Consider the following 25407-nt stretch of genomic DNA (forward strand, 5'->3'; position numbering starts at 1 on the left):
ATTTATATAGCATTAGATTTGTTATTTGAGATTTAAATAAAATGTGACTAATCATTTGTATCCAATGCCTTTCATCAAATAATGCTTCTATTACTTTTTATATTTCTTCTATTGCTCAGAATTTTTTTTAAATGTTTTTTTTTAAAGATTTTATTTATTCATGAGAGACACAGAGAGAAAGAGGGGCAGAGACATAGGCAGCAGAGAGAGAAGCAGGCTCCGTGTAGGGAGCCCAATGTGGGACTTGATCCTGGACTCCAGGATCACACCCTGGGCCAAAGGCAGGCGCTCAATCGCTGAGCCCCCCAGGTGTCTCTAAAAACTGTTTTTAATTGAGGAATAACTGACATATAACACTATATCACTTTCAGCTGTACAACATGATTTGATATTTGTCTACATGCAAAATGATAAAAGTAATAAGTCTAATTACTATCACCATACATTATATTTTTTCTAGTGATGAAAACTTCTAAGATTTACTCTTAGAATTTTCAAATATACAAGAGTATTATTAACCAAAATGCTGTATACTACATCCCTATGACTTATTTAATTTAAATGTGAAATTCAATGCCTCTTGACCCCTGTATCCATTACACTCACCCCTTAATACCTGTCCCTCTGGCAAACATCTATCTGTTCCCTGTATCTTTTCTTTTCTTTGTTTTTTATGATCTACATATAAATGAAATCATATGGTATTTATTTTTCTCTGTTTGATATATTTCACTTAACACAATATCCTCAAGGTCCATCCATATTGTCACAAATGGCAAGATCTCATTCTTTTTTAATGTCTCAGTAGTTTTCCCTGCAAAGAACACTGGGATATATGTATTTTTTCTAATTAGTGTTTTCATTTTCTTTGGATAAATTCCCAGAAATGGAATTTATGAGTCATATGGTAGTTCTATTAATTTTTCTGAGAACCTCCATATTGTTTAGCATAGTGACTACAACAATATACATTCCCAACAGTGTACAAGGGTTCTCTTTTTCCACATCCTCATCATCCTTGTTATTTCTTATCTTTTTGATAATAGCTATTCTAACCAGTATGAGATGATATCTCATTGTGATTTTATTTCCAGGTATTTTATCCTTTTTGATGAAATTATAAATGAGACTGTTTTCTTAATTTATCTTTCTAATATTTCAATGCTGAATACATAGAAATACAACAAATTTTTGTATACTGATTTTGTACCCTGTAGCTTTAGTAAATTTGCTTATTAGTTCTAGCAGATTTTTGATGGAGTCCTCAGGGTTTTGTATATACAAACTCATGTCCACAAACAGTGATGGTTTTACTTTTTCCTTTCCAATTTGGATGTCTTTTATTTCTTCTTGCCTAATGGCTCTAGCTAGGACTACCGATATTATGTTGAATAAAAGTGGAAAGAGTGGGCATACCTGTATTATTCCTGTTGTTACAGGAAAACTTTTTAGCTTTTCATCACTGAGAATGATGTTAACTATGAGCTTGTCATATATGGCCTTTATTACATTGAAGTACATTTTTTCTACACTCTGTTGAGTTTTTAACACAAACGGTTGTTGATTTTTGTCAAATACTTCTGCATCTATTGAGATGATCATATAATTTTATCCTTCACTTTGTTAATGTGGTACATTGCATTGATTGGTTTGTGGATATCGAACTATCCTTGTATCTCTGGAATAAATCCCACCTGATAATAACGTAAGATTCTTTTAATATATTGTTGAATTCACTTGCTAATATTTTGTTGAGGAATTTTGCACCTATAGTCATTTGAAATATTGGTATCTAGTTCTCTTTTTGGGGGGTGTCTTTTGCTGGTTTGGGTATCAGGGTAATGCTGGCCTCAGGAAATGGCTTTATAAGTATTTCCTCCTTTTCAATTTCTAGAAGAGTCTTACGAGGATAGTATTAAATCTTCATTGAATGTTTGGTAGAATTCACCAGTAAAGGCATCTGGTCCTGGACTTCTATTTGTTGGGAGGTTTTTGATTACTTATTCAATCTCCTTACTAGTAATTGGTCTATTCAGTTTTTCTACTTCTTAATGATTTAGTCTTAGAAGATTGTATGTTTCTAGGAATTTATGTTTCTTCTCGTTTTCCAATTTGTTAGCATATAACAGGTCATAATAGTTTCTTATGATCCTTTGTATTTTTCCTCATCTTTAATTTATTATTTTATTTGAGTACTCTTTTTTTTTTCTTGGTCAATCCAGTTAAATATTTATCAACGTCATTTACCTTTCAAAGGATCAGCTCTTAGTTTGATTTTTTTTCTATTCCCATTTTAATGTCTATTTTATTTATTTCCATTCTGATCTTTACTATTTCTTTCTTTCTACTAATTTTGGGCTTCTATTTCAGACTTTGTTTTAAAGTCTATTTTGTTTGATATAAACTCCTTTCTGGAAGGTACTGATGAACTGTTAAAAGACCAAGGAAGAGCATAAAAATGGCTTCTTTGGTTTATATGTCCTGGGAGAATCTCCATATCCTCTAAATAATGTATGTCAAATCTGGAGTTTATCCCTCAGCCTGAAGCTCCAGGACAATTAAATAGGCCTTTTTCACATGAAGACTCAGAGTGTGTTTGAATTTGCTGTCAACACAGTGCCCTGTGGCGACAGCTTGCCAAGAAATATCTCCAGCTGTTTCAGTCCCATGCAACCCAGAATGCAAACCCTCCTGGCCACTGGAAGAAATAATCAAGGGGAGTCTCCTGTGTGGACTTTGTGTACCACTGGCTTTAGTGAGGCATAGAGAGAGCAGCTGGGAGTAGGGTTTTGGTAAGACTGCTACTCTGCCTCTCTTATTTATCTCAGTGTAGCCCTTTTATCCTTTCTTGCTAAGAAGCTTCCAGCTAGATTTCAGGTCTTTCTCAGAGAACTTTTCCATGTGTACATGTAGATCTGTTCTATCTGTGGGAGGAGGGCAGTTCAGGATCTTACGCCTCCATTTTGGACTACTCCTTTATAGTTTTTTAGAAATTACTTTAGATATAGAAAACTTGCAAGCACAGTACAAAGAACTCCAAAATTTTATACTCAAGATTCACCAAATTCCAGTATTTTGCAGAATTTGCCTTATCGTATTTTTTGTACTATGAGAATAGGTTCCATACATCTAGTTCTTTTATCTTTTACTGCTTTAAGGTGTACTCCTAAAAACAATAATAACTTCTTATGTTACCCCAAAGAATTTAGCAATTTTAGAAAATCTAACACTGATATATTTTCATGTAATCTACAGTCATATTACTTCAATTGCCCCAGATGTTTATAGCATTTTCTTTCTTCTGGTACAGGTGCCAGTCCAGTATCAGATGTTATATTTAGTTAGATGACCCTTTTTGTTTTATTTGTTCTTTGTATTTCATGACACTGACAATTCTGAAGAGTAGGCCAATTACTTTCTAGATCTCTCAATGTGAGTTTTCTGAATTTTTTTCATGATTTTATTTATATTATGCAACTTGGCTAGACGTAAATAATGTCATGTCCTTCTTAGAGCATCACATACAGAGGCACATGATACCCATTGCTCCTAACTAGGGATATTGATTTTGATGACTTCTTGTCTTTCTGTTTTCTCTACTACATAGTTACTGTTTTTCTTTCTTTATGAGTAAATTATTTGTTGGAAGATACTTTGGTACTATATAAAGATATGTTCCTTGTTAAAATTTTCCACCTCCAGGATCTATCAATTATTCTTGCCTAAATTTTATTATTATAATTATAAACTGATGAGGTTTTAAAGTCCATAATTCCTTCTATATTGGGTTATTGTCATTCTGTTGTCATTTTCAAGACTTAAAAAAAAGTGGAATTTTTTATCTGAGCAATATATCACCCTGTCTATACCTTAGCTTCCTCATCTCTAGAATAGTCAAGAATTAGAATTCTTAGGGATTCTATGAAACTGAAACAAGGCAGTATGTAGGTATATTGATACAATGGTTAGTGTATATTGTATGGTTAACATACAATAAATGTTAGTCTCTCTGATTTTTTTCTGTCCAACAGATAGATTCTTATTTACTTTAAAAGCTCCTGTTTCTTTTAATATATAATAAATATTAAAATAAAATAAATGATAATGCCCTAAAAATTATTTCTAGATAAAGATCATCCTGCAAATCATGCAGTTTCATCTCCTTTAAATTAAGCACACGGTTGGGTACCTGCATGGCTCAGTCCATTAAGTCCTGCAAATCATGCAGTTTCATCTCCTTTAAATTAAGCACACGGTTGGGTACCTGCATGGCTCAGTCCATTAGGCTCAGATCATGATCCCAGGATCCTGGGTTTGAGTTCCACATCACACTCCCTCTACCCCTTCCCCCTTTATGTGTTCTCTCTCTCAAATAAATAAAATCTTTTAAAAAATAAATTAAGTACACTGTCAATATAATCATTTATTGAAACTGTAGCTTTGCCTGATACCAATCTTTAGATTTCCCTAATCACTACATGTGGAGTTTCCACAATTCTGTTATTAGAAAAGTCAATACAAAGTTCAGTTGCAGTTTTGGAAATAGATTTTATGTTTTAATTTTAGATGTTTCCTTAATTTCTGTCCTCTTTCTCAAGAAAAACTCAATTACACCATCTCTGGTATTATTTCCATTTTGCTCAATATTTTCTATTATTTTCTTTTCTAAATATAAAACTTCATTTGGGGTAGCCCTTAAGGTCATGGTTGTCAGAAACAGAAGGACTAAAATAAATATGTGGAAAATATTGGTCTCACATACTGCATTAGTCAGCAAACTATAAAAATCCAATAGGGGGTTATAAGGGATACACAAATTTTAAAGGACCCAGAATCATCATTGATATCAAATATCTCTGAGCCCCCTATCAGTTTGCCAGAGGCCCTTTGCTAACAATCACACAATCAGTCAGTATCACACAAATCTTTGAACGTTTACTTTTCCTCTGGTTTTGTGAATGTGAATCATGATAATAATCCTAGGGAAAATAGGTTCTTCCCTCACCTATGTACCATTTTTCCTAAAAGTTACACCATGAGTAATAAATAAATGCAATGTGTTTTCTTCCTAGTAACAAAATATTTCAGGGAATGGCATTAGCAAAATGTCAGTACAAGAATTTCTAACATTGGTTTTTCCCCTCCCCTACAAAAAACATCAATTTGAACAACTATCCACCCATAAGAATACCTTAACAAAAGCTAAGGATTTTAGGTGAGGGATTATAGTACCTCAGTGAAGCAGAGAAATAAAAAAGGAAAGTAGGAAAGAGATTCATATTACTCCCAAGACTTCTCCCCCAGAAACCCTCCCTCTGGAAAAAGTTGCGTGAGGTAAAACTGACTTTACCACATACCTCCAAAACCAATCCACTCCAGCAACAGGCTGGCTCCACAGTCCCAATCCCCTGGTTTACCTAAGTATCAGAATGGTCCCACAGATCTAGACTACAGACCAGCTCTTTTAGACGCATGCTTCTGGCCTGCTCAAGCACCAGACTGACCCCCACAGACCAAATGTGCAGGCTAGCACTATGGCTCCGAGTTTACCCTAACACCCAGGTGGCCTCCTTTGAACCCAGACACAACACTCACTACAATAGTCTCCAACACCTGGTTACACCCTCTGGATCAAGGATCCAGGTCCACCCACCTCAGATTCAAGCATAAGACTTGCCCACCAAAATCCAAAAAACTGCAGCAGCAAGCCCTGCCTCAGACACAAGACAGACCACCTAGAATCTCTGGATGGGCTGACTAATGAGGGGATGTGCCACCTGAAGCCAGTCTGTAAAGAACTAAAAGAGGCACCTACTTCTGTAAATACACAGTAGAGCTCTGCTTTTACAAAATAATCATACAAAAAAAAAAATCATACAGAAATCAGTGGCATTTCTATATACCAACAATAAACTATTTTAAAAAGAAATTTTAAAAATCCTATTTATAATAGCATCAAAAATACTACATTATTTAGGAATAGATTTAACCAAGGGGATGAAAGATCTGTACACTGTACAAGATGTGATAAAAGAAATTAAAGACACAAATAAATGGAAAAATATCCTGTGTTCATGGATTAGAAGAAAGAATATTGTTAAAATGTCCATTCTACCCAAAGTCATCTACAGATTCAATGCAATCCCTATTAAAATTCCAATGGCATTTTTCACAGAAACAACAACAAAAAAAAGTCCTAAAATTTTTCTGGAACCTCAAAAGATCCTAAACAGCCAAAACAATCCCAAGAAAAGTGAAGGGAACTGGAGACATCACACTTTCTAATTCAAACATTATTATAAACCTATAGTAATCAAAAGAGTATGATACTGTCACAAAAAAGACATATGGACCAATGAACAAAATCAAAAGTTCAGAAATAAACTCCCATAAATAGTCAACTGATACTTGGTAAGTGTCAAGAATACTCAAACAGGAAAAGACAATTTCTTTAAGAAATGGTGTTGGAAAAACTAAATAATCACAAGCAAAAGAGTAAAATTGGACCCCAATTTACATCAATCACAAAAATCAACTTGAGGTGGATTAAAGACTTAAACGTAAGACTTAAAATTGTAAAAATACTAGAAGCAAACAGGTAGAAAACTCCTTGACATTAGTCCAAGCAACATTTTTTTCAATGATATGACACCAAAAGCACAAGCAACAAAAGCAAAAACGAACAGGAATACATCAAACTAAAAACCTTCTACACAGCAAAAGAGCAAACAGCAAAATGAAGAAACAACCTAGGCAATGGGAGAAAATACTTGGAAATCAATTATCTAAAATACCTAAGAAACTTAATGGCAAAAAGAATCTGACTAAAATGGGCAAAATATTTGAGCATTTTCCCAAAGATACACAAATGACCAACAGGTACATGAAAAGATGCTCTTTACCATTAATCATGAGGAAAATGCATATCAAAACCATAATGAAAGATCTCATACATTTTAGAATGACTATTATCAAAATGAAAAGAACTAACAAGTGTTGATCAGGTTATGGAAAAAAAAACCCTCATGCACTATGGCTGGGAATGTAAATTGGTGCGGACACTATGGAAACTTGTATGGAGGTTTCTCAAAAAATTAAAAATGAAATAATCTACCAATCCTACTTCTCAATATATATCCAAAGGAAATAAAATCATCTCAAAAAGGTATATACACCCCCATGTTCACTGCGGCATTATTCATAATAGCCAAAACACAGAAACTACCCTAAGAACCTAACAATGATGAATAGATTTTTAAAATAAGGTATACGGGGATCCCTGGGTGGCGCAGCGGTTTGGCGCCTGCCTTTGGCCCAGGGCGCGATCGAATCCCACGTCGGGCTCTCAGTGCATGGAGCCTGCTTCTCCCTCTGCCTATGTCTCTGCCCCTCTCTCTCTCTCTCTCTGTGAATATCACAAATAAATAAAAAATTTAAAAAAAAATAAGGTATACGTTCACAGTGGAACATTATTCAGCAATTTAAAAAAAAAAAAGGACCGATCGATCGATGTGGTGATCTCGTGCTCTCCTGGGCCGGGCCTAAGCCGCGTCAGACGAGGGACGGGCGTCCACGGCGGATGCGACCGCTCTTCTCGTTCTGCCCGCGGGCCCCTCCCTCCCCGGCTCCTCCGCGCCCGGCCGTCGTGGCGGGTGCGCGGGGGGCGCGCGCCGGGGTTGGGGGTGGTGCGGACTCTGGCCCGACCCCGCCCTCCCGCCTTCTTGCCTCGCGGCGCTGGCGGGACCGGGGTCCTCGGACGTGGCGGACACTCTCGCCGGCCTTTCCCGAAGGCCTGGGTCCGTGGCGAGCGGCCCTCCCCTCCTCCGCGGGGAGGGCCGGCCCGACGCCGCGCTGCTCACCGCCCGGCCTGGGCGTGCTAGAGCGCGTTGCGCCCGGCCCTCCGTGGTGCCCCTGGAGCGCTCCAGGTCGCCTCAGGTGCCTGAGGCCGAGCGGTGGCGTCGTTTCCTTCCCCGGCGACTCCCCTCGGGCTGCCGCCGCCGTCGTCGCTGTGTCCGAGGAGCGGGTGGTGGAAGAAGTCGGCAAGGGAGGCGCACCCGTGCCCCTGGCGGGGGCGCGGGCGCCTCGTCTTCCTTTCCCCTCTCCCCTCCTCCCCCCTCGCCGCGCCGGCGGGGGGTGGGTGGTGTGGGGCGGTGTGACTCGGAGGACTTGGCGGGGCGCGTGAGAGCCCGCGGCGGGCCGGGCCAGCGCCGCGGCGCTTGGCCAGCCCGAGGGGCTGCCCCTCTCTCCCGGCACGGGTCGTGTCCCCGTCTCCGTCCCTCTCTCTCGCCCGCCTCGCGGGAGGCGGGGAGCTCTCTCCTCTGGGCGGTGACGTGACCACGCCGTGCGCGGGCGAGGCGGAGGTGGCGTCCTCGAGGGGGCACCGGCCGCGAGCGCTCGGGGTTGCCCTGTGCCTGTCCCTTGCCGGAGACCCGTCCCCCGCCCCGCGAGCCCTGTCAGCCCCGGAGCGCCGCCTGGTGGGGCCCGTTTGGGAGGACGAACGGGTGGGGGCGATGCGCCCTCGGTGAGAAAGCCTTCTCTAGCGATCCGAGAGGGTGCCTTGGGGTACCGGAGCCCCCAGCCGCTGCCCCTCCTCTGCGCGTGTAGTGTGGCCAGCGACGCGGGGTTGGACTCCCGTCGCGACGTGTTTGGGCAGAGCGCCGCTCTTTGCCTACCTACCGCGGCCTGCGCCTCCCTCCTCCGAGACGGGGGAGGATCCCGCCGGGCCGGGCCGGCGTCCGGTGCGGGGTGTGTTGCCCGCGTGCGTGTGCGAGTGTGCGCGCGGCCGGGGGGTTGGGGCGGCCCGCCCCCCCCACGCCACTCACCCCATGTGTGTGCCGCGCGAGCGGCTGGCTGGCCTGGCTGTCTGGGCCGCCGCCCGCTCCCGAGCCGAGTCGCCGCCGGCGGTGGCTCGGCGGGCGCGCGTGGGTCGGGCCAGCTCCCGCCTGGGGGCGCCTGCCCGGGTCGTGACTCCGGGTTGGACCGGACGGATGGACGGACGGGCGGATGGACGGACGGAGGTTCGGACGGGCCCCCCGCGGCGGGGGTCGCGCGTGCCTGGGCCCGGGCGGTGTGGGGCCCGGTTTGTGGGGAGGCCTGCCAAGGGTGCTGAGGCCGGCCGGCGTCCCGGGCGTCGCGGGACCGCCCTCGTGCTGGTGGCGGTGGGATCCCGTGGGCGTTTACCCGGTGGCCCGGCTCGCGCCTTCGTTGGCGCGCCCTTCCCGGGACCGGCCCTTTCCCACGCGCCCTCCCGGCCCTCGCCCGCTGTGCGCCTCCTCCCCGTCGCCGCCGACCCGCCCCCCCGCCTGCCCGCGTCCCCCGACCGCACGGTCGCGGGTGCGCCGCGCGTGCCGCGCCCCTAACTCCGCCCTCCGTGGACCGAAACCGGCCTCGCCGCTGTTGGGTGTCTTGCCCCCCCCCCTTGGCCGCCGTGGCTCGGGGGGGGGGCGTCCCCGGGCGAAGTGCTCTCGGTCCTCCGAGGAAGGGGAGGAGGGAGGCGCGCGGGGGGTGTTGGGGCGGGGCGTCGTTGCGCGTGTGCGGGAGAGCGTTCTCGAGAGAACCGGTCGCGTGAACGGTGGCGGTTGGGGCCCCCGAGCCCCGCGAGGTTGCTTGGGGCCCGCCGTGGGGGCCGGGCCGGCGTCCTCGGGTGCCGCGGGACCGCCCTTGCGCTGGAGGCCTCGGGCGGTGGGACCCCGCGTGTGCCCCTGGGCGCCCGACCTCGGCCTCCCAGGTGCCTTCTGAGGCTTCCCGAAAGCCCCTCGCGGTGGCCCGCGGTCCTCTCCTCCACCGCTCCCGCTTGCCGTTCTCCGGCGCCTGGCTGGCCCCTGGCCGCCGGGGCGTCTCCCGTCCGCGGCCTTTCCCGAAAGTCCGCCCCCGTCCGTCGTCCGTCTTGCCGACCCGGTGCCGCGCTCCCCGGGGCGCCCGGCGCTTCCCGGACCCGCTGCGGCCTTCCCGCCGCGTCCGCCGCTTGCCCCCGCCCCCCGGCGGTGGCGTTGTGTGGTGACGAGGGGCCGCCGTCGTCTCCCGCCGCCCCCCACCCCCGCCGGCCGCGTCCCCGCCCTGGCGCGCGCGTGCCCCGGGCGTGGGTCGGGTCCCCGGCGGCCAGCTCGCCGTTGGCCTGTCCGCGCCCCGCGCGCGTCTCCCCGGTGGCGGGGAGGGGTTCGGGCTCTGGCCCGGCGCCCCACCTCCGGCCCGCGTGAGCGCGTGCTCGGCCCGCTGCCGTCCCCGGCGCGACCACCGGGCGTCCCCGTCCCCCGCCCGCGGGCCGCCGCCGCCATCGGGGCCGTCCGGAGGGGAGGGGGTGGCGGGTGAAGCGCCCTTGTCTCCCCGCGCCGCCGCCGCCGCCGAGGTGTGCGCGCCCCGGTCCGTGGGGCGGGACCGGCCGCTCGGTCGGTCGGTCGGTTAGCGTGGCTCGCCGCCGCCGCCACCGCCTCTGCCGCGTGCGCTCCCCCGCGCCCGGCACGTCCGGCCCACCCGCCGCGAGCCGCACGGCGCTCGCTCGCTCGCTCCCTCCCTCCCTTCTCCCTCCCTGCCTCCCGGTGGGGGGTGGGGTTGGGGCGGGCGGGCAGGCGCGCGCGCGCGCCCGCACGATCTCTGGCTCACCCGCGCTCCTACCTGGTTGATCCTGCCACTAGCATATGCTTGTCTCAAAGATTAAGCCATGCATGTGTAAGTACGCACGGCCCGTACAGTGAAACTGCGAATGGCTCATTAAATCAGTTATGGTTCCTTGGTCGCTCGCTCCTCTCCTACTTGGATAACTGTGGTATTTCTAGAGCTAATACATGCCGACGGGCGCTGACCCCCCTCGCGGGGGGGATGCGTGCATTAATCAGATCAAAACCAACCCGGTCAGCCTCCCTCCGGCCCCGGCCGGGGGGCGGGCGCCGGCGGCTTTGGTGACTCTAGATAACCTCGGGCCGATCGCACGCCCCCCGTGGCGGCGACGACCCATTCGAACGTCTGCCCTATCAACTTTCGATGGTAGTCGCCGTGCCTACCATGGTGACCACGGGTGACGGGGAATCAGGGTTCGATTCCGGAGAGGGAGCCTGAGAAACGGCTACCACATCCAAGGAAGGCAGCAGGCGCGCAAATTACCCACTCCCGACCCGGGGAGGTAGTGACGAAAAATAAAAAAAAATAAAATAAAATAAAAAAATAAAAAAAAAAGGAAATCCTACCATTTGCTGCAACAAGAGAACCTAACAATCATGAATATTTATGCCCCTAATGTGGGAGCTGCCAACTATATCAATCAATAACCAGACATACTTAGATAATAATACTAAGACGGGGAGACTTCAACACAGCACCTCTGCAAATGACAGATATTCTAAGCACAACATCTCCAAAGAAACGAGAGCTTTAAATGATACACTGGACCAGATGGATTTCACAGATATTTACAGAACTTTACACCCAAATGCAACTGAATACACATTCTTCTCAAGTGCACTTTCTCCAGAATACACCACATACTGGGTCACAAATCAGGCCTTAATCAATACCAAAAGATTGGGATTCTCCCCTGCATATCTTCAGACCATAATGCTTTGAAACTTGAACTCAATCACAAGAAGAAATTTGGAAGAAACTCAAACACGTGGAGGTTAAGGAGCATCCTGTTAAAAGATGAAGGGTCAACCAAGAAATCAGAGAAGAATTAAAAAGCTTCATGGAAACTAATGAAAATGAAGATACAACCATTCAAAATCTTTGGGATACAGCAAAAGCAGTCCTAAGAGGGAAATACATCGCAATATAAGAATCCCTCAAAAACTTGGGAAAAACTCAAATACACAAGCTAACCTCACACCTAAAGGAACTGAGAAGGGCAGCAAATAAAACCTACACCAAGCAGAAGAGAGTTAATAAAGATTCGAGCAGAACTCAATGAAATAGAGATCAGAAGAACTGTAGAACAGATCAACAAAACCAGGAGTTGGGTCTTTGAAAGAATTAATAAGATAGATAAACCATTAGCCAGTCTTATTAAAAACAAAAGAGAAAGACTCTAATTAATAAAATCATGAATGAAAAAGGAAAGATCGCTATCAATACCAAGGAAATACAAACGACTTTAAACACATATGATGGGCAGCTATATGTCAATAAATTAGGCAATCTAGAAGAAATGGATGCATTTCTGGAAAACCACAAACTATCAAAACTGGGACAGGAAGAATAGAAAACCTTAACAGGCCAATAACCAGGGAGGAAATTGAAGCAGTCATCAAAAACCTCCCAAGACACAAATGTCCAGGGCTAGATGGCTTCCCAGGGGAATTCTATCAAACGTTTAAAGAAGAAACCATACCTATTCTACTAAACCTGTTTGGAAAGATAGAAAGAGATGGAGTACTTCCAAACTCATTCTATAAGGCCAGCATCACCTTAATTCCAAAACCAGACAAAGACCCCACCAAAAAGGAGAATTATAGACCAATATCCCTGATGAACATGGATGCAAAAATTCTCAACAAGATACTAGCCAATAGGATCCAACAGTACATTAAGAAGATTCACCATGACCAAGTGGGATTTATCCCCAGGTTGCAAGGCTGGTTCAATACTCATAAAGCAATCAATGTGATTGATCATATCAACAAGAGAAAAAAACAAGAACCATATGATCCGCTCAATAGATGCAGAGAAAGCATTTGACAAAATACAGCATCCATTCCTGATCAAAACTCTTCAGAGTGTAGGGATAGAGGGAACATTCCTCAACATCTTAAAAGCCACCTACGAAAAGCCCACAGCAAATATCATTCTCAATGGGGAAGCACTGGGAGCCTTTCCCCTAAGATCAGGAACAAGACAGGGATGTCCACTCTCACCACTGCTGTTCAACATAGTACTGGAAGTCCTAGCCTCAGCAATCAGGCAACAAAAAGAAATAAAAGGCATTCAAATTGGCAAAGAAGAAGTCAAACCCTCCCTCTTTGCAGATGACATGATACTATACATAGAAAACCCAAGAGACTCCACCCCAAGATTGCTAGAACTCATATAGCAATTCGGCAGTGCAGCAGGATACAAAATCAACGCCCAAAAACCAGTGGCATTTCTATACACTAACAATGAGACTGAAGAAAGAGAAATTAAGGAGTCAATCCCATTTACAATTGCACCCAAAAGCATAAGATAAGTAGAAATACACCTAACCAAAGAGGTAAAGGATCTATACTAAAAACTACAGAACACTTAGGAAAAAAACTGAGGAAAGCACAAAGAGATGGAAAAATATTCCATGCTCATGGATTGGAAGAATTAATATTGTGAAAAGGTCAATGCTACCCAAGGCAATTTACACATTTAATGCAATTCCTATCCAAATATCATGGACTTTCTTCAGAGAGTTGGAACAAATCATCTTAAGATTTGTGTGGAATCAGAAAGACCCTGAATAGCCAGGGGAATATTAAAAAAGAAAACCAGAGCTGGGGGCATCACAATGCCAGATTTCAGGTTGTACTACAAAGCTGTTATCATCAAGACAGTGTGGTACTGGCACAAAAACAGGCACATACATCAATGGAATGGAATAGAGAACCCAGAAATGGGCCCTCAACTCTATGGTCAACTAATATGTGACAAAGCAGGAAAGACTATCCACTGGTAAAAAGACAGTCTCTTCAATAAATGGTGCCGGGAAAATTGGACAGCCACGTGCAGAAGAATGAAACTGGACCATTATCTTATACCACATACAAAGATAAACTCAAAATGGATGAAATATCTAAAAGTGAGACAAGAATCCATCAAAATCCTAGAGAAGAACACAGGCAATACCCTTTTTGAACTTGGCCACAGCAACTTCTTGCAAGATACAACTATGAAGGCAAGGGAAACAAAAGCAAAAATGAATTACTGGGACTTCATCAAGATCAAAAGCCTCTGCACAGCAAAAGAAAGAGTCAACAAAACTAAAAGACAACCTACAGAATGGGAGAAGATATTTGCAAATGAGTCAACAAAACTAAAAGACAACCTACAGAATGGGAGAAGATATTTGCAAATGACCTAGTATCCAAGATCTATAAAGAACTTATTAAACTCAACAGCAAAAAAACAATCAATCATGAAATGGGCAAAAGACATGAACAGAAATCTCACCGAAGAAGACACAGACATGCCAACAAGCACATGAGAAAATGCTCCGCATCACTGGCCATCAGGGAAATACAAACCAAAACCACAATGAGATACCACCTCACACCAGTGAGAATGGGGAAAATTAACAAGACAGGAAACAACAAATGTTGGAGAGGATGTGGAGAAAGGGGACCCTCTTGCACTGTTGGTGGAATGTGAACTGGTACAGCCACTCTGGAAAACTCTGTGGAGGGTCCTCAAAGAGTTAAAAATAGACCTGCCCTACGACCCAGCAATTGCACTGCTAGGCATTTACCCCAAAGATACAGATGCAGTGAAACGGCAGGACACCTACACCCCAATGTTCACAGCAGTAATGTCCACAATACCCAAACTGTGGAAGGAGCCTCAGTGTCTATCGACAGAAGAATGGATAAAGGAGGTGTGGTCTATATATACAATGGAATATTACTCAGCCATCAGAAAAGATGATTACCCGCCATCTGCTTACATGTGGATGGAACTGGAGGGTATTATGCTGAGTGAAGTAAATCAATAAGAGAAGGACAAACATTATATGGTCTCATTCATTTGGGGAATATAAAAAATAGTGAAAGGGAACAAAGGGGAAAAGAAAGAAAATGAATGGGATATATCAGAGAGGGTGACAGACCATGGGAGACTCCTAACTCTGGGAAAGGGACAAGGGATGGTGGAAAGGGAGGTGGGCAGGGGGATGGGGTGACTGGGTGATGGGCACTGAGGGGGCCACTTGATGGGATGAGCACTGTGTTATGCTATATGTTGGCACTTTGAACTCCAATAAAAACATATAGAAAAAAAGAAAAAAAGCAGATCTATTTTTTAAGAGATTTACTTATTTAGAGAGAAGTATAGTGGGAGGGGCAAAGGGAGGGAGAATTCCAAGCAGACTCTCTGCTGAGCATTGAACCCAATGCAGGACTCGATCTCACAACCCGGAGATCATGACCTGAGCTGAAATCAAGAACTGGATCCTCATCCAGGTGCCCCGAGAAAGTAGATCTTAAATGTTAAAACCACACACAAACACAAAATGGTATCTATGTGAGGAAATGGCAATATTAACTATGTTTATTGGGGTAATCAATTCTGCGATACATACTTGTATTAATTCATCATGCTGCACCTTAAACTTGTATGCATTATATATCAATAACTCAATAATGTTGGAAATAAGTGAAATTCACTATCTTAACCATTAAAAAAAAAAAGCTAAACTTTCTAAAAATAAAAGAACTACTTCACGTCTGAGTGACCATTTCAACAGTTACCTTTCTGACATCTCATTATAATGTAAAAAGGGCTGCTCCTCACAGAGACATTCGGAAATCTTACCTCAAAGGACAGCACCCTTCCAATCTGATTATCAACCTAGGTATGAACTAACCCGACAAAAATCTTCTCTTCCTTTTTCACTAGCTGCAATTCACTTATCTTATTATTAAATTAATTATTCCACAATTTTTGCCACCGAATGCACCCTGTATCCAAAGCCATTCCCATTTATACATCCTGGTAGCCTCATTCACAGGAGGTGATAAAGTGCTTCATAAATCCCAGCTTAGTTTCCTTCCCTTCCTGATTTGACACGATCAACGAGACTACCTTCGGCTTATTCACATCAGGTTTACATTTGTTGTGATCCTGCTTCTACGCAGTCAACCTCACTTGAACCAAGGGACTGGCCTAGAACTTCTAAAAGACACTCTGCTTACAGAGGTTAGCCACTCTGCCTCCCTCTTCACACTGGACTGGAACTTCATGGTACTCTTTCATGTCCACACCAAATGGTCATCTTCCATTCCCACTGTAAAACAGGATTTGGAGACTTTATTCCTCACCCAGGAGCCAACTATACAACTGATCTTCTTTCTTTTATCCCAGTATCTCTGATGGTCCTAGAGAGGAAAACAGAACTGTGGGGATAGCACCAATTTGCGTCTCAAAACAATATAATTCCTCTCTGTCCCTAACAAGACAAAGTTCAAGCCCTTTCTACAAGCACAAATTGAGGGAAACAAAAACAAAAATTGAATTAGTATAGTCCAATGTATGTACACATTAATCCTCTTTATCTTTTAGCTGATAATGGGAAATACTTCAGTAGATACCAGTTAAGCACCTGGTGCTTTGTATTCCAATCAATTTGCTTAAAAGAATAGTAAGATATTCACCAACACACTCCAAGATATATATAACCCTATAATAATGAAGAAAGTACTCTGGTCCCTGAGGTTTCTGCAATCAGTTCTTTTACAACTCTCATTCCTATGGTACAAATACAAGTGACCCAGTGGCATCCTTTAAAAATCTCCTATGGCCTTTGCCCTCAAAAGGCAAAGGCATTCATTTTAGCTTTTGCCCCAAAATACAACAAGCTTGGAAGCCAGTGTCTCCCCAGGAAGAAGAAACTTCCATTGTTCTGTCTCTATCCCCCTGGAGGAGTAATTCAGCCCCCAATAAATACATAGGAGTTAAATAAATGTTTGCTAAAATTAACACTGGAATTTGGAATTCATTATGAGGTACTTATAATGGATTTCTTGGACTATTCCTTGGATAAATCTTCTGATGAGCAGGAGAAATGCAGCAATTTGTAAACTGCAATAATTAACCTGATTTCTAGCTGCCGACACATTCTGTGCTATACATCTTTTTCCAACTTTGAAGCTAACAAGGCTTTCAAAAAAAAAAAAAAACCCACAAGATTTCCATGCATTCCACCACTTTAACACATGATTATTTATCACATCACTCCACTTGATTCTCATGAGTGAGATCTGCATACATTACTCTGGAATAATCTATGTAAACTGCTATACAAATATAAACTATCATCTTCATTGCTAATATCATCATCATCATTATTCATAACAATCTATCATTTTCTCTCCAGAATCTCCCTGTGAATCACCACTTCCTTGCCTATAAATAGTCACTGCCCTTCCAGATCCTTGATCGTCCCATGCCTGGATATCACAATTTGTTGTGAATATTTTTTCCTAACTCCTTAATACTCTAGCCCCTACTTCATCCTATATAGGATTACCTGATTTATCTTGCTAAAAACTTGAATTCACTGTGTTTCAAAAACTCTAATTATATATTCACTTGAGAATATACCATGTGTGAACATTCACTATGAGAAAAGCAAGGGATCCCTGGGTGGCGCAGCGGTTTGGCGCCTGCCTTTGGCCCAGGGTGCGATCCTGGAGACCCGGGATCGAATCCCACGTCGGGCACCCGGTGCATGGAGCCTGCTTCTCCCTCTGCCTGTGTCTCTGCCTCTCTCTCTCTGTGACTATCATAAATAAATAAATAAATAAATAAATAAATAAATAAATAAATAAATAAATAAATAAATAAATAAATAAATAAATAAATAAATAAATAAATAAAAAGCAAAGATGAACAGGACAGGAAAGGAAAGCAAAAACATACACATGAATTAATAGAATCCTAGGTAGAAATGACAGGTGACAGACCAGAATTAAAACACAGAATGGAAACTCACAGATAGTAAGGCTTAATTTGGGTTGACTAGATTTAGAAATGTTCAATTGAGGTGGTGGGATCTGGAAACATCTTCAAAGGAATGGATACATTTTTAAAGATAGAGATAGGAAGGAATCACTATAGGAGGGAGAAATTGTGAGGGAGGCACTGAAGCAGAGGAGTATAGATTGTATACTACAAACAGCTATTGAACAAGTACACTGAGAACTAGAGTATGTAAGGAGCAGCGTATCTCCTATTCATTTCCACTGTAGATTACAGAGCCTCCTCAGACCATCTACCATGCAGCACCAATATTAGAAATAATGAGTGAGTTTTATAATCAGAGGACATCGTAGGGTTCCTTTATTCTTTTATGTCACTTGTTGGGTGAGGATTTTTTTTAATTTTACCAAACCAAAATTTTTAACTTATCTGAAAATGGAACAAAGCAGTTTCCAAGAGAGAGATCCTCAGTTCTTCCTGAAGAAAGCAAATAGTGATTGGAGTGACTAATAAGAAAAAAGTTGGAGACAGCTGTCTTCCTTATAAATTGGTTTCTTGCTGCTCCGTGAGTTCAATCTAATAACCTATCTCTGCGTTAAGAGTCACAACAACCACTTGCACCTCCAAGCAAGAAACAGGTGACCATCTCTTTCCAGCATCCCCATTTGCCTTTGCATTTTACTCTTCCAAGTCTGACACAGATCGTCCCCACTACATAATCTCCAGTTGCTTTGCATTTGTGTACACAAAAATGTAGAATGACAAAGATCTAACAATTTACTTCATTTTTTTCCGTAAGTCTTGTTTTCGATTTCCCATTATCTGGTCACTTGATTTTTTTTCTCATATCAAAACTCATGTTTTTATCAGGCATACAGTAAGAATTTAACACAGAACAATTCTTTATTTGAATTAAGTTTATGGCTGTTGAATGAGAACATGATTTACGTAAAAAGGCTAAAAATTAGGTACAGAAAAAAATAAGAAATCCTGCTCTTGGTGCTTCTTAAATACCAAATTATAAGACTGACTTCTAAGGTAAATTGTTTAAGTCCTCATCTGTGAACTCCTTGTTACTATATATTAAACAATACCAACAAAAAGTACAAATCCTTCTCACCAAAGTGACTAAAAAAATTTGTTATCATTTTGCTGCTGCTTCTACTTTTTGATTTTTCACTTTGTGTCTTATATTGTCCTTACTTATTAGCATCTGCCCATCATACCTGCTACTGTTGGTTTCAGGGCTCTTGCTGGAGCTGTCTCTTGGTCCCTCTTTATATTAATGCTTGAAAAACCAAGCTTAACTAAAAAATCTTTATAAGTTATGTTTATTACTAAATTAATCCTACTCCTCCATCTAAAGCACATTTTCATCACCAGATTGTAGAAGAACCCTCTCTTGATATATTTATTTATTTTATTTTATTTCCATTCTCATGTATTTTGAAATCCTTTAAATATTAATGTATGCTATAAAAATTGTATTGTAGTTTGGTGTATATGTATTTTTTATTCCATTAATAGTATTGTTCTATAGCTTTCATTGTAGTTCTTAGGCATATAATAACTGCCTGAGAGCAAGAATCAGCGACTGCTGACATTCAAATTCCAGCACATACACTTAACTGTGTGGCATTATGTACTTCAATTTCTTCATCTGTAAAATGTGGTAACAATACTAGATCACAGGGTTATTATGATTTAAGAACAGTAACTGGCAGGTAGTAAATACGATGTAAGTGCTATCTATTATTATTAAGATTATTGTTATTTTTATATGATATTGTTTCATAAAATCTATCCATGTTGCTAGGTACAGGCTGGGCTGTTGCTTCTAAGTGCTGTGTCCCAGCCCATAGTGTGTGTCCACCATGTTTCATTTCTCCATTCTTCCAGGTATGTGCCTCCAACTCCCCATAACCACAAACCCTCATATATATACAACCCACCAAAAACTTTTGTAAAAATATTTCTGTGGTATACCCCCAGGAGTAGAATTTTTAGATTATAGGTCTCATACACATTTATCTGAGTAAGTATTCTCATGTGGAACTCAGAAGAGCTGACTGATTCAAATCTTACAGTCCCACTAATAACGCAGAAGGATTCATGTATTCCTAAATTTGCAGTATTCACAGCCAACCTGATGGTAATATGTTTCACTGTTGTTTCAACTGCATTTCTCTAAATGCCTATGAGACTGAACATCTCTTTAGATGTCTGATAACTTTTGTAGTACTTTTTCTGTGAGTACCTTATTCTTACCTTTGCCTCTATTTCATTGTGGTTAAGTTCCTTGTGTTTTAGGTATTTGTCTTGTCAGTTTTAGACATTGCAAATAATTTTCCCATTTTTGTATCTGACAATTTTGTTCATAATGCCCATAATTAAAAATAAATCTTTAAATTTTATTTAATCAAATTAATCCATTTTTCAACCTCATGATTTGTGCTTCTCAAGTTTTCTCTATAAGGTCTTTCCTCCATCTTAAGTCACAAAAATAGTCTCCTATATTAGAATCTATCAACTTTGCAGGGTTAATATACCTGAAATTCAACTTTGTAGTATTAAGTAGAAATTCAATTTATTATTCCATAAAGACAAGTTTTTCCAACATTACTTACTAAGCAATCTGTTCTTTCTTCAATAATTTGCAGTGAGATGATTTCTATGAAACACTGCATGGAAATCCTAGATGCCTATTATATAAAGACTATTAGTGTTCAATTTTCTATATTTCTCTCTAAGCAGATCACAGAGCTCTTTGAGTCAGGTATGCACCCGAAGCTTTCATGTTTAATCACCCCATTTGAAATTTATGCAGGCATTTATTTCATTAAGCTCACATGGAAGAATAAACTCAAAGCAAATATTCATCTCACCCGCCTGCTCACCCTCGGAGAGTGGTCTATTAGTTTAAAGGACAGACTTAAACAGAGCCTAGTTTGGCCTTGGCTTTGGATTCCATTTCTGAGCAGTGGCCTTCACTGTTTTCTATGCCCAAATTTACTTGGAAGTCTGTCCTGCATTTCTATTTCTCTAGCTATTATTGCATCTCTCCCTTCTGACTCTACTTCATAAGAATTTCATTCATTCAACAAATTTCTAGCAGCTGTAAACATTAGGTGAAGTGCAAAGTACTAATTAAACTGTATCAACAGCCTAGTGAACAACTGTGAACAGTAAGACAGGGTCTCTAACCCAATGGACTTAACAGTGAGGGAAAAATTCATCAAATGAATAGTTAAATGTGTCTATAAATTGCCAACTGGTTAAGTGTTGAGAAGGAAATCTATAAAGTATTATATAAGACTATAATGGGGAGGAAGGGGCCTCACTTATATTAGAAATTAGGGAAGGCATTTTTGAAGTAGTGGAATTTAAACTGTGAGCTGAGGAAGATGTGGGAATTTGCACAAGAAGCAAGAGTGGGAAGGAAAGATTCAGGCAGAAGAGCTGAACGTGATGGTCCTGAAAGGGGAAAAAAATTGATGGTATCCAAGTCTGAGGCCTTGCAAGAGTTCCAGGTGGCTACCAGGAATGTTTTATATTATGTTTGTATTCTAGGGCCATGGTTGGAGGTAACTGGAATTTGAATATATATATATATATATATATATATATATATATATATTATATATATTTAGAGTATATATATTTAGAAGAGAGAGCGCGCAAGCATGCACAGTGGGGGCAGAGAGGGGAGGAGCAGAGGAAGAAAGAATCTTAAGCAGGCTCCACAGCGCAGAGCCCAACAGAGGACTTCAATCTCACAACCTTAAGATCATGACCTGAGTTGAAATCAAGAGTCGGACACTTACCTGAGTCACCCTGGCACACCAACCAAATGAATATTTCTAAAATGGAATGCTCATCAAGACCAAGATTCCATGGTGTTTCTAGAGGCATTTGCAAATTAAGTAAATTTTTTAAAGATCCTTTGATATTTGTAATGTTCCCTATAATAAGAGTTCTAAATACAAAAGAGAAAAAGACAAACAGTTCTTCCACTTGGGATGTAAATAAAGGAATATTACTACCAACGTAACTATGAAGAAAAGCCAGACAATCTATATAATATTATCTTACTGGAACCTATCAGAGTGCCAACATTTCAAAACAACCCAAACTTCATAATTCCAAAGTTTAACAAGCTCTTCCAAGGAAAATTGGGAATCACAAATTATTTTGATCTTGGCAGAGCATGGGAGGAAGAAATAGCAACCACGAAAGAAGGAATCTTAAAGGCTTACTTATAGGCTACCATCACAATTTAGAATCCTTAGGGGGCAAAGACACAAAAAGAGTCTATCAACACTCACTAGCAATTTAAGACTCTGCTAGTTACTCACAAGAAAGATAGGGGCAGTGCAGGAGACCTGGGAGAGTTGCATTGTTGTGGGCAGGTACAGAGATATATAATCAGCTGTAACATGGGTAACAAGTACAAACCTAGGACTGTTCTCGACTTGACTCATCGTACAAAGTAAGAACTCCACACTGACTTCCTCTTTCCCACGCCAGAAAAAATGCTGGTGGCCCCTGGGAAAGAACTAGAAATAAATTCCAGTGGTGTTTGGAAAAGGGAGAAAGCACTCCTACCAGAAATCCCTTGAAAATGATTTCAGCTGCTGTGAGACAGGTAGAAAACCCACACTCTCCACCCTGCACTGAACCTAAACAAAAACCACCTGTCACTAAGGTAAAAACAGGAAATGCAGATACACTCAGGATCTTAAGCTGACCCAAAGCAGAGGTCTGCTGCACTAAGGGAAAAGTGAATAATGTGTTGTACCCAACTCTTCAAAGACACAAAGTAAAGTTCAGCTAGCATAGAGGGGAAGGTGTGGCATATTAAGAAAGCTCACCTCTTAGGCTAGGAACACAAAACCTTATTAAGACTATGACTTGAGAAGAAAAACAGAGGACCCCTCCCCTGCCACTACTAGTTGTCTTGAATCAAGTAAGAAACAATGGCACTCTACTACTGGAGGAGGTAAAAGAGCTGAAAAACATCCATTTGTGGAGCAGGTATGCAAAGCCTGCCAAAAACTGTGAATGGATCTGAAATGAATGGGAAACATGCAGGACCACCACCACTTCCACCTCCACCATGTAAAACTCAGACTTGCACTAAGGAAAAAAATGGCAGGAGTCTTTCGCTTTAAGAATTTTTTTTTCCCACTATAAGAATTTGAAGTCTGTAGTGCATTCAAATAATTATAGGAATAACAAAATTCTGGGATCCCTGGGTGGCGCAGCGGTTTAGCGCCTGCCTTCGGCCCAGGGCGCGATCCTGGAGACCCGGGATCGAATCCCACGTCGGGCTCCCGGTGCATGGAGCCTGCTTCTCCCTCTGCCTATGTCTCTGCCTCTCTCTCTCTCTCTGTGACTATCATAAATAAAAAAAAAAAAAAAAATTTAAAAAAAAAAAAAAAAGAATAACAAAATTCTGTGAAACTACTGAAATTAATCTAATTCACCATGCTATTAATGGCTTAATAGGAAAAGAGGTCTGACCATTTCAAGACATAAACAATATTTACCTTAGTTTTTATTGATTTTCCACACATAATATCAGCAATAAAAATTATGAGACAGAAATATCAGCAAGAAAAATAGATCTATTGTCAAGAAATCAAGCAATAAAAAGAAACAGACCCAGAGAGGCTCCAGATGTTGGCACCATCAGAGACTTTAAAATGAAAATGATGAATCGTTAAAGGATAAATAAAATGAACAAACTCTTAGAAGGAACAGATAATTCTAATAACCCTCTTTTTTTTTTTTTTCTAATAACCCTCTTATTAAAGAAACTGAAACTTCTCCCAAAGAAAATTCTAGGCTGAAATAACTCAACAAATAAAGGAATTAACATGAATTTTAAGTAGTACTATTCATAAAGTAGGTGAGTGGATAACAACAGCCAATTCATTTTATTAGGTCAGTATAACCTTATTACTAAAATCAGAAAAAGACTACAAGCAAGTATACTTCATATAGATACAAAAATACTTTTTAAACGTTATTTAGCAATCAAATCCAACAACATATAGAAAGAGTAATAGATTATAAGGAACTTAGGTTTCACTTAGGAAAGCAGAGTTGATTTAATATTACAAAAATCAGTCAATATAGCTTAAAAAAAAATCAGTCAATAGAATTCATCATGGGCAGCCCGGGTGGCTCAGCGGTTTAGCGCCACCCTTGGTCCAGGGCGTGATCCTGGAGACCCAGAATTGAGTCCCATGTGGGGCTCCCTGCAGGGGGCCTGCTTCTCCCTCTGCCGTGTGTGTGTGTGTGTGTGTGTGTGTGTGTGTGTGTGTGTGTCTCTCTCTCTCACTCTCTCTCTCATGAATAAATAAATAAAATCTTTTAAAAATACATATATAATTCATCATTTTAACATACTGATAATATATATGACTATCTTTGTACATAAAGCAAATATTTAACAAAATTCAACATCTATTCATAATTAAAATTCTCAACAAATTACAAACAGAAACTTCAACTTTATAAAGAGCATCTATAAAATAACTATAGACATATGCACAACAGTCAAAGACAGAATTCCTTCCCCCTAAGATCAGAAACAATGGCATTGTTATCTGCTCTCATCACTCCTAGTCAACATTGAATTGCCAGAAGAATTTAAGAAAAAAAGCATACAGATTAGAAAGAAAGAAATAAAACTATCACTCTTCATAGACCTCATGATTATTTACATAGTAAATTCTAGGGGATCTACAATAAAGCTACTAAAACTAACAAATTTAAGCAAGGCCATAGGATGCAAGTTAAGTATTTTAAAAACAATTGTTTTTTCATATACTAATAATAAACAATTGGAAATTGCAATGTTAAAACCAGTATCATTTACAATAGCATCAGAAAAATAAATTGAGATGAATTTCACAAAATATACAATGCCTATACTTTTAAAACTAAAACATTGCTGAGAGGATTTAAAGTCATACATAAATGGAGAAATATACTGCATTCGTAAATTAGAAGACTCACTCTGTTAAGGTATCCATTCCCCCACAGATTGATCTATCAATTAAATATAATCCCAATCAGAAGGCCAGCAAGCTCTTTTGTAGAAAATAATTCTAAAACTTATTTCAAAATGCATAGTATCTACCTAAAATATCCAAAACAATTTTGAATAACAAAACTGAAGGCTAAAACTATCTGTTTCAAAATTTCCTAAAAAGTTATAGTAACTTAGGTTGTTGTTTTGGTGTTAAGGATTGAGAGAACAAATGAAAGAGGATAGAGAGCTCATAAACAGACCAATGTATATGATCAGCTGATTTTCCATAAAGGTGCCCAAATAATTCAATGAAAAAAGGCTAGTCTTTTTTAATAAGCGGTGCTGGAACAATTGGACACCTATATGCAAAAATAACCTTCAACCATACTTTCTAACAATATAAAAACTAACCCTAACTGAATCACAGATCTGCAGGTGTGAGAGCTCTAACTATAAAAACTTCAAGGGCAATATAGTACAAAACCTTTCTGATTTTAAGTTAGTCAAATATTTCTTAGGACATGTAAGCACAAACCATGAAAGATCATCGAATTTAACTTTCCTTCTTCAAAGACCCAAGAAGTAAAGGAAAAAGTAAGCCACAGTTGGAGAAAATATTTATAAAACTCATATGTGATAAAGAACTTGTATACAAAATAAATTTAAAAAATTCTTACATAATAAAATAACCTAAATCAAAACGTGTGAAATATCTGTACAGACAC

General features: G+C 41.5%; 1 protein-coding gene across 1 annotated transcript; it reads right to left on the bottom strand.

Moving 5' to 3' along the window:
* Nucleotides 1-7551: 7551 nt before the first annotated feature.
* LOC119875907 (collagen alpha-1(I) chain-like) lies at nt 7552-10951 on the bottom strand. The gene is made up of 3 exons (XM_038525494.1): nt 10845-10951; nt 8292-10381; nt 7552-8006 (listed from the first exon to the last, which is right to left on the bottom strand). Exons 1-3 carry the CDS (start codon nt 10949-10951, stop codon nt 7552-7554), a joined length of 2652 nt encoding a protein of 883 aa, XP_038381422.1.
* Between the last annotated feature and the right edge of the window lie 14456 nt (nt 10952-25407).

The sequence above is a fragment of the Canis lupus genome, chromosome 1 (genome assembly GCF_011100685.1).
Source record: "Canis lupus familiaris isolate Mischka breed German Shepherd chromosome 1, alternate assembly UU_Cfam_GSD_1.0, whole genome shotgun sequence".
Classification (NCBI taxonomy): Eukaryota; Metazoa; Chordata; class Mammalia; order Carnivora; family Canidae; genus Canis; species Canis lupus.